This window comes from Micromesistius poutassou (assembly GCF_964030765.1).
Source record: "Micromesistius poutassou genome assembly, chromosome: 4".
NCBI classification, from domain to species: Eukaryota; Metazoa; Chordata; class Actinopteri; order Gadiformes; family Gadidae; genus Micromesistius; species Micromesistius poutassou.
This window is the reverse complement of record NC_140274.1, coordinates 8,353,031-8,364,060: the sequence shown is the minus strand read 5'-3', so window position 1 is coordinate 8,364,060 and position 11,030 is coordinate 8,353,031. Positions and strand designations below refer to the sequence as shown.

Here is an 11,030-nt window from a genome sequence, read left to right as displayed (position 1 = left end):
AGAGAGAGAGAGAGAGAGAGAGAGAGAGAGAGAGGAGACAGAGACAGAGACGAGGAGACAGAGACATAGAGGAGGAGACAGAGACAGAGAGGAGAGAGAGAGAGAGAGAGAAAGCAAGTGAATCAGAGAACCCAAAACATGTATAAAAATAAAGAGGGACATCTGAAGAAAAATCCCCCAAGGCTGCACAACTTGCCCAGCAAGTGTCAGAGGTTAGACCCACGGAGAGAGCGAGAGAAAGAGAGAGAAATGTGTGACCCACACCCAACTGGCCTGATGCGCTTGTTTCCAACCAGCATCAAATATTCCGTTGATGTCATGAGTGCTGGTCCACACATGAAACAACAAAGGACCTGTAGTACCTGTTGGGCACGCATTCGTCTTGCCAAGGAGAGGATTCACCCGAGGGCGCGGTGACGTCCTCCACTGGGACGCACCGGCCGGCCGCCGCTGGCCCACATCCGCCTGCACGCGGGCGCCGTGACGTCCCCCCCGCCCCACCGTCCCCGTCCCGTCCCCCCCGCCATAATGAATCAAATTAAGTGGAATGTCAGCGCGGCCATCGGAGCGCCAACGCTCCACCGTGAGAGAAAGTGAAAGAAACGCTTTCCGCCCTGCCATTTGTCTCAGCCCACCCCCCCCCCCTAGAACATTTTTATTAATGAATAATACAAACTAGAAGTTATATAGGAATAGTACGGGAAGGAAGTGGAAGAAAGGGCAGGAAGGCGGGCGAACAAAAGAAAGAAGACAAATCCAATTTGAATGTTGGAATCTGTCTTCTGATTTCAGTGGGAGGTGCAGGGGGGAAGGGGGGTGGGGGGGGCTGCAGCTGGTGCCCAGCTCCGGAGTTTGAGGGAAATATATGCATAGGTATTGCATCCCAAAGGATATAATATCACCCACCCACCCACCACCAACCAACCCCCCCCCCCACTATCACCCATAACCACGGATCCTCTTTCTCCCTCTGAAGACAGTAATGGAATACATAAAGGCAACGTGATGAGAGGGGGCCCGGCTCCTAGTGATACGGACAGCAGCGACTACAGACAAACCTCTGATATGCAGATGATACGCCGCCCAGGCAGGAGGGAGGACATGAAAGAGTGGGACTGGGGGAACTTAAATTAACTGCCAGCCATGTTGTAGTTGAGGAGGGAAACATCATAGATGGCAGCAGTAACGCCATGTGTGGGTGTTAGGCGTGAGTGGCTTTAGTTCATTTACATTATATTTCTTTGAAGGTAACCGGCTTCTATTGACTAATTACATTTATTTTATTTTTATAAAGTTCTATTTTGTGCGCTATTTAGATTTGTGGCCAGCCACAGTGCCTATAGCCAATGGGCCATTACAATGGAAATCCCTTAAAATGGACAGATTTCACTTATGGGGCATTTTATGATCTCTGCTGTTTGCTCAGATTGCTCTCTTTAATCTGAGCACAGATGCTCTTATAGACAGAATGAAGCTTTAGGTTAAGCTTGTCTGGAATTTAGTTCCAGATTTAGACGTTTCAGTATGCAAATCTGTGACGGACAATGGAGAGAGTTGCATTGTGGGTTGTCTCCAAAGACGCGGCAGAACAATGAAGCGGGACACCTAAAAAGCTGCCTTATGAATCGGCCCTTCACCAGGAGGGAATATATTAATAGGTACTGCTGAAACACCGACCTCCATGATAAAGGGGAGGATAACAACAGAGGACAACCATATTGGTTTTGTAATACAGACCATCAATCTCTGCAGCGCATGAAAATCCCATGATTTACAGCAAACAGAGGGGAAGCTTATAGAGGAGGAGGGGGGGTGAGAGAGCACCAGAGTGAGTGAGATAAAGAGCGATAAACAGAGACAGGGAGAGAGAAACAGAGAGAGTGAAAGAGTAAGATTATCCATAGCCTTTCTATGTAGTTCTAATCCATACTTTACTATATTGTCGCCAGGGGCCCGAAGACCATAAATCTGACCCGTGACACATTATATCGCAACACTTAGCGGAGGAATGGACGAGCCGGGATGGGCCGGTGGGTGGGGAGTATTACAGAGGCCTCCAAGGTAATCCGTCTCTCTCTCAGCAGACAGATAAGTGCGATTCCATGAGTACCGGAGCCATGGGCGGCACTAGTAAGCCACTCTATTGGTATATTATTTTATTTGACTTGACCATGACGACTGCTGGCCCAGATGAAGTGGGATCCCATGTCACGCCCCTCTGGGAATCCTAACCAATGACATGTCAATACACTGCGCCGCAAGGGTGTGAAATAATAATCCCCCCCCTGTCCCGGGGTGGTTGTGAGGGACAATGACCTGTCCCCATCCCGGGTTTCCGCCACATTATCGCGCCTTAAAAATAGACAAACACAAGTCATCTCTGTGCCCTATATGAGCTTTTCATTGGGTTAGTGGGGAGGGGGGGGGGGGTGCATTTTATATGGGACAGAAGTCACTGGGGTCCTACCAAAGTGGACCGAGCCCCAGGGTCTGGAAGATGGTGGCAGGGAGACCATGGGCCCAGGGCCCTGACATATCCATCACCCGGGCGTAAGCCCCAAAGGTGTGTCCAACAGCCACGGAGCAGGGGAGAGGGGCTGGGGCGGGGACGGGCGGGCGCAAGGCGGAAAGATGAATAAGAAATGCGGCAGAAGACCAACTATATATAGCAGGTAATCTATCATCTGGGCTTTTTCGTCGTCCTTCATTTCTCCCTACTTTGCTGCGAGCAGTGAGGGATTGATGAGTGGGGGAGGGGGGGAGGTGGGGGGGCGTTCAGGGGGAGCAGGAGAGGGAGGGAGGAACGACGAGGGTTCAGAGAGAGAAGGGATGTGCGCACGTTCGTCTGTGTGATGGCTGTGTGTGTGTGTGTGTGTGTGTGATGGCTGTGTGTGTGTGTGTGTGTGTGTGTGTGTGTGTGTGTGTGTGTGTTTGATGGCTGTGTGTGTTGGCTGTGTGTGTGTGTGTGTGTGTGTGTGTGTGTTTGATGGCTGTGTGTGTTGGCTGTGTGTGTGTGTGTGTGTGAGAGTAAGTGAGTGAGTTAGTGAGTGAGTGTGTGCACCTGTGTGCGTGTGTGAGTGATGGCTGTGTGTGTGTGCGTGTGCGTGTGTGTACCCCTGTGTGCGTGCGTGTGTGATGGCTGTGTGATGGCTGTGTGTGTGTGTGTGTGTGTGTGTGTGTGTGTGAGTGTGGTCCTGCATGCGTGTGTGTGAGTATGCATGTGCGTAAGTGTGTGGTGCGTGTGTGTGTGTTGGGTAGGTTTGTGTGTGGGGTGCGAGCAATCCCTCCCCAGGAAGAGTCGCCTGCCCCCGGAGGACGGAGCAGTGATTACACGGCAGCCCGCCGTCTGATTACTGCCTGCTCGGCATAGCGGCGGAGGAGACCCCGCTTCAATGCCTCTTCAGCGCTGACAGCTCAGACTACCTGGCTCCCAGATCAGTCAGAAGACAAAATACATGTCTACACACACACACCACAGGTTTACGCACACACAGCACAGGCAGCACACCACCCACGCAAAGGATTAGACGCACACACGCACCGCACACACACACACACACACACACACACACACAGGCAGGCAGGCATACACACACTCAGCATTCCGCGGGAAGGTGTTGAAGGAGCTAATGTTATTGTGTAGTCAACCAGAGCTCCTTTCTCCACGGACACAGGTTGGCTTTGTGGACACTTCTGAGGACGAATGAATAGCAGGATGAAAGACAGCAGCGAGGAGTGGGCAGAGAGAGAGAGAGAGAGAGAGAGAGAGAGAGAGAGAGAGAGAGAGAGAGAGAGAGAGAGAGAGAAGGGGATATTAGAAGATGAGAGCAGGCGTTGGTAGATGATAAAATAGAATGGAGGGGAGACATTCGACTGGCTGCACACCAGGACACACACACACACACAAAGGCGCACACACACACACACACAGGGATTGAAACAAGGGGGCGCAAGAGAGATCAAGAGGGAGAGAACGAGATCGAGAGATCACGTGAGATCAAGAGAGAAAGAAGGAGCGAGAGAAAGTGAGCAAGAGAGCGAGAGAACATAGAGTGAGAGAGTGAGGGCTAGGTCCTGACTAGGCAGGGAGTCCTGACTAAGCAGAGGGTCCTCACTAAGCAGGGGGTCCTGACTAGGTAGGGGGTCCTGACTAAGCACTGGGTCCTGACTAGGTAAGGGGTCCTGACTTAGCAGGGGGTCCTGACTAGGCAAGGGGTCCTGACTTAGCAGGGGGTCCTGACTGGGCAGAGGGTCCTGACTAAGCAGAAGGTCGTGCCTAGGCAGCGGAACCCACCCGGGTTGTGGAGCCAGGCGGGCCGCGGCTCGAGTCAGCGGGAACACTGATACATGTAGCATGAGATCATTAAAACTACCCTGACATCCATCCATGGTAGGCTTTAACCAGCGAGCCCGATATATCCAGGCGACCTCACCTTTAAAAAGGAAATCTGAAAACAGGGCATTTTTTGCATATCAGTAATCGGCCCTGTCGAGTTTTGACAGTTGCAGATTTCGGTTATATAAGAGAATTGGAAGAAAACGCACCTAAGCTTTTGGTTATTCCCATTAATGTTCAAGGGGAAGGTGCTGAAATGGAATAACTTATCAGCGTGTTTGTCTCTCCAAGAAGAGACAGAATTAATCCCTTCTCCCAAGCAGTGATGGAACCATAAAATAAATCTAACTCCATCGTCTCCCTCACACCACCACCACGGTTATCCTTAAGAAATAACCTCGACAGGCATATTACTGACCATTCATTTCCTCATGCATAACAGAATAGACCAAATGTTTATTGCCATTTCCCCTCTGCTATAATAATGTCATACATATTGCATGAGCTGTCTAAATCAGGCCCAAAACAAATAGGGAAATCAATTGTAGTACTGCACGCATGCGCGCACACACACACACACACACACACACACACACACACACACACACACACACACACACACACACACACACACACACACACACACACACACACACACACACACACACACACACACACACACACACACACCTAGTGTGCCAGAAACATTTATTTTACTTGGAAGTCGTCAGCTCCTTGACTGAAGCTCAGACACCCTTGATGTCCACATATGCAGCAGGGTTTCAAACGTGGGTCCCATTCCACCGTGTTGACGAGGCCCAGAAATTGAAATGAAAAGCAGCAACGACCCAACGCAGGTGTAACTCATGTAAATGAGTTACTTCAGTCCACTGTGGTGTTCATGACACATGAGAAATTTGACAAACATCTTGTTTCTCCCTCTAGTGACAGAGCTGTTGGCTTGCAACCGGTCACCCATTTAATTTCTTTGTCTCCCACTTTCTTTATAAACTTTCGCCGGCTGTCCATCACATCCTGTCTCCCCGCCCTTTTCTCGCCTCCATTTGTTTTCCATCTGGCCACCTGTCCTCCCGTCCCGCTCTAATCAATTATTCTCCTCTGCTCTCCCTCCTTTGTTGCCGCGAATTTTCTCAGTGAGTCAACTGGGTCAAACGTGTGGCGTCATTCAATCAGTCAGTCAGACGGACAGTTAGTCAGTCAGAGCGTGTGCGCGTGTGTGTGTGTATGTGTGTGTGTGTGTATCTTACAGATTGTATTACACAAACGTGGCACATTCTAAATCCACCCCTCTGACAACCGGGGCTTGTTGTGCTCTGTACAGCGAACGAGAGAACACATCTAAGATTTTGTTTCGCACACTGAAGACAACAATGTACCCGCTGTGAAGGTCTGCCTCGTGTCAAGCTCCCTCTCCAAATGGAAAGTTGAGCCCTTTGATGAACAAGAAAACACAAACAACAATGCAATGTAAATAATTGATGAATGCAAATTCAAAATCAATCATCATCTTGTTTCCATGCACCATTCTGGACTACAACACTAGAATCAAAACTGTTCCATTTCCCAACATCTGGAACATTTGATCAGACTCTAAAAAAATAAATGTGTGTCTGTCACTGCCGATTCAATAGGTCACCTCACTGCCACGTGTATCCTGTCGTTACAATGCCATCCTTTGAACCGCCACTGACTGCATCCATCATTCTCCCCTCCTAACTGCAACTAGGTCTCCGATTTGCAGACTTGTAGATGAAACAATTAATACCTCCTCTACCTACAGCGATTAGGAAAGCACCAGCACTTATAGTCTGTTCCTCGCTCACTGATGTTTGCATCTGCTCGCTCGCGCACAATAATTAGCTTGTAGGTGAGGTACCTTTGTCTGCAGAGCGGCAGAGTAAAATAGGTTACTGGCTTGTGGGCGCTTTGCAAAAGGATGGAAAGAATAGAATAGAATAGAATGGTGGAGCTACTGCATAGCACTTACAAGTTGATTTGAGATCATAGTTCTAATGTTCTAACTCTCTGAGAGGACAGCTCCTTTTAAATAGCTCAAGGTTTCAGGTCTGGCCCCTCAGTAGCTCTGAGGCAAGCGCTGCTAATTCCAACTGGTGTGTGTTTCAACGTGCAACCTTTAATTTGATTAAAGTTGGGTTTCGCTAAACCACCATCCAAGGCCCAGGCTATATGGAGCAGGAGTGTTTATAGCTCTTGTGTCGACCTTGTAGTGTACTTGGATTTCACGACCAATGGTGTGATTTGAGTAGGAAGGATGTCAAAGAGGTGCTAGTTTGAGATGAATGCTGACCTGTCACAGTAATAAACAGCAACACACACACGAGTATGTATGTGTGTGTGTGAGTGTGTGAGAGTGTGAGTGAGTGTGTGTGCATCAGGTTCTTCAACATTTTGCATATTTGAATGGGGGCAATGGGCAGAGAATGTGACAGAAAAAGTGAGACAGAGAGAAGATGAAAGAAAAAAAATTGAGAGAGAAAAATAATGAAAGAGAATGAGAGAAATAAGGAATAATAGGCATTAAAAGGCACCTCCAACGCAAAAAGCTATCTCAAAAACCCAATGCTGGTGAGCTCAGAGCAAATGCTTAAATGTAAATGTGGTATTTCATCATAACAGCTGTATCAAATGTATGAAATGTGCATACAGGTACATGTAGATGATGAAGCAGTAGGAAAGATTGAAAGCCTTTCAATCGGCAAGAATACAGATACGACATATTGGGCGAAAGCAGACAGACGATCCTGTCACTTCCTGCCATATGTGGACGACGGAGGACATGAGGGAACATACAAAGTCAGCGTTAGCACTCCAGTCACATTTCACCTCTGTACCTCTCTTTTTCTGTATTCCTCTAATTATCCCCGCTCCAAACTAAGGGAGAAAGACTGGCAAGACTTTCCAATAAGGCTACATTAATCAACCATCAATTAACATTAGTGAATGCAGTAATAAGCATTAATTAACCATTAAATCACTGTTTATTTACAGATAACTAATGGTCTAGTAATCGTTTTACTAATGGTGTTCATGTTACAGTAAATGGGGTTTGCTTGCTATGGCGGTACACTAGTCATGCGTGGTTTATCAGCTGACATCTAACAGATAACGCTGTGCAATCAAATGCACAAACAATTGTTGCATGACTGACTGCATTAAATAATGTAAAGTAATGGTTAATTAATGTACCCCATTGTAAAGTGTTCCCAAAAAAACCTCACTTCCAGCAGAGAATTTCTCTTTTGCCCTTTTTTTCTCATTAACGTTGTTCAAAACCTTCCTATGAAGCTCTTAAAATAAAGTGCATGCCTTAACTGCCTAAGTGACTAAGACACATTCCCACACATACCAGCCCTCCTCTCTCTCTTTTTATTTCTTTTCATTCTTCCCGCCCTTTTTTCCTCATTGTTCTCAGCAGCTTAAGACTCGAGTGTTCATTAGAGGGTGTGTGTGTGTGTGTGTGTGTGTGTGTGTGTGTGTGTGTGTGTGTGTGTGTGTGTGTGTGTGTGTGTGTGTGTGTGTGTGTGTGTGTGTGTGTGTGTGTGTGTGTGTGTGCGCGATGGAATCTCTGAGATCCTCTTTATTATCTGTGAAACTGCGGACTACATCTCTAAGCTGATTAGCCCTAAAGCTGCCTTTCGTAGCATTTCAATTAGGGCCGTCTTTGGGTGTGTGAATATGGCGAAGGCAGACTCAACGTGTTCATTACCTTAAGTACATGACGCCGACCTAAGCGCTTGGTAATCATAGCGCTGTGTGACAATGGCCACGCGGTACAATGGCTCTACATCCATACAGAGACTCAATGTAAAATACATTATTGTAGATGGTTTTATTGGGTTTACAACGGGTTGGCAGTACAATAACCCGTGTGTATGCCACCCCTATTTTGATGGAATTCAATAATTTCTGAATGAGCCAATCAGAAGAACAAATGTGACATCAGAGTGGGAATGAAAGGGGGAGAAGAAGAAGAAGAAGAAGAAGAAGAAGAAGAAGAAGAAGAAGAAGAAGAAGAGAGAGAGAGCTGTGGTTCCTATTGGGAATGGATTTGGAAGCAAGCTGATACCAATTCACTTCCTGTGTATGTTTGTGTGTGCACGCGTGTTGCGTCTGTGATGTTATTAGTGGCCAAGCCAAATTGTGATGATCTCAGGATATTATGAGTATCTGTTTAAGGTATCCGGCTTTACCAAATAATACCCACTTGCCCCTGTCAGAGGAGGGCCCATCCCTTTTTATCATCAGGTCTCTAAGTCACACACACACACACACACACACACACACACACACACACACACACACACACACACACACACACACACACACACACACACACACACACACACACACACACACACACACACACACACACACACACACGCTAATCCACTCCAATTCATTGTTAATCCAGCAGTGTGCTGCCGATGCTGGCCTGTGTCGTACACAACTGACAACCAGGAGATTGAGGCGCTGATGTCATACGTCTGTTATTTCCCATGTCATTGATGTAATTGACGTGTGCGCGCCGGGGGTTAAAAAAGGAGAACAAACCCATAGGTAAGTAGAACGTTTGGGCCCTGCTGGTTTCTAATAATAGACACGTGAGGTTTCAGAAATAGAACGGCAGGCAAAATCATGTCACTCTTTCATTCATATTAGCAGTAATCCCCCCCCACCCCCCTGGCTTACTAAACACTGACTATCAGTGTCACCGTGCAGCCTTTTCCCTGTTCCCTGTCCACAAAGAACACTATTTAGACCCACAGTCTGGGTGGCACCCAGGGGTACGAGGCAGGGCTGGGGATGGGTGGAGGGGCACCAAAGGGGCGCTGGTGGAGGCCTGACAGATTATTCATGAGCTATATTAATAATAATATCTTCATATATTAATAATACATTAATATAATAATGTATCATTTATTTATATTTTATAATATATTAATATATACTTGCAAAGCAAAGGCCTTTTTTTATGTGGGTCTGCAAGGGAAAAATCTTTTTTCAATGGTGGGACTGCATGAGCAGGAGTGTGCATGAGCTATGCGATGATGATGCGTGAGCATCACAGCGTTACGCTAGGTTACATCAAACCCACAGGTGAAATTGTGGAGGATGCTACTACAACACTGACTGGGATACAATGACCCCAGTCAACGTTTAGTGATGTCTAACTAATCATTGTGTCTGTTTTTACCACAGTGTCTGCTATTCTTTGTGATTTTATTATCCCCAGGGGCGAGGCACATGGGGCCTGATCACACTGTACAGAAGTACAGGCCGGGTTTATACACAAGGAGCCTTACAGTCTGCTGGGGGTCTGAATAGAGGCCGTCATCTGACTTTAGGGAAGGAGATTCCAGATTACCATTGGTCAGGCAGGAGGGGAAGGGCGGGGGGGGGGTGGAGGCGTCCGTTAAGGATGGGGGAGGAAGTGGATGAGGGGAGGATAGAGAAAAGGACAGCGGTCAGGAGATATTGTGACCTTCAAAGAAACATTTTCAGAAGTCCCATGGATGACGGATCAGAAAGAAAGAAAGAAAGAATGAATGAAAGAGACAGAGAGAGAAACAGAGAGAGAGAGAGAGAGAGAGAGAGAGAGAGAGAGAGAGAGAGAGAGAGAGAGGGGGGGGGAAATGGACAGAAAGAGAGAGCAATAGAGAGAGAGAGAGACAAAGAGAGAGGTTGTAAGAGATTGAGAGGGATATATATATATATATATATATATATTGCCAGAGAGATAAATGGACAGAAAGAGAGAGCGAGAGAGAGAGACATAGAGAGAGACAGTAGGAAATTGAGAGGGAGAGAGAGAAAGAGACATAGAGAGAGAGGGTGAGATACTGAGCGCTCCAACGTAGTGGAGGAGACAGCAGATGGAGGGGATTATTCTGGACTAAAATACTCTGGGATCCACGCAGGGAAGGCTGCAGATACAGACCTCTACAGAAGCCATCTGAGCCGGGATAGACAGAGAAGACATACAGCTACTGTAGTTCCCTCCATCGCTCGACAGATGCAGCTCGGATGGCAGACACATTATTTGGACAACTACACCAAACACGGTGTTATATTCGTGTATACTTTGAACGTGTCAAAATACAACAGGGTATTTGGTTCCTCTGAACAAAAAAACAAAATCCACACTACATATGAATACTGCCAGATACGGTGTGTCTAGCCGTTTCAATTCCCCAGCTAGCATGTCAGCTTACCTATCCGGTTGCTCACACGCCTGTGTGCATCCGTGTTTTTCATTTACCCACATGGAGAGGACGATGAGGGGGATTTGAAGCAGCGATTGGCGACTGCATGAGATTGTGTCCACAAATAACATGTCTCCCTGGGATTTGCACATGCTTTACATTTTTAGTTTGACTGAGCCATGGAGACCCAGCCACACATCAACCAGGTGCTCAATCGCACCAGATCATCCCCGTCGGTGTCCACGTTTAATCTAAGACACGCAACGAATAAGCACGCAAAAGAGTTTTGGTTTTACCTTTTGATGTATTCCGATCAAATCTGGAACCTGTGAAAGAAGGAGAGTACAGGTTAACAACATGGCTGTGGTCGAACACACACAATGACAAAAGACTGTTAGTCGGACACCCTAGTGACGGAGCAATCTGAAAAGAAAATCGACAGCGCTGCT

The 11,030-nt window shown here is 47.2% G+C and overlaps 1 protein-coding gene across 1 annotated transcript in view; it reads right to left on the bottom strand.

Annotated features, from left to right (window-relative positions):
* Positions 1-11,030, bottom strand: part of igsf11 (immunoglobulin superfamily member 11) — a 92,368-nt gene that overhangs the window by 58,809 nt on the left and 22,529 nt on the right. Inside the window, exon 2 of the mRNA XM_084467515.1 lies at positions 10,878-10,907. Within this exon, the coding sequence (XP_084323641.1) occupies positions 10,878-10,907 (30 nt within the window). The remainder of the gene's footprint in view (positions 1-10,877; positions 10,908-11,030) is intronic.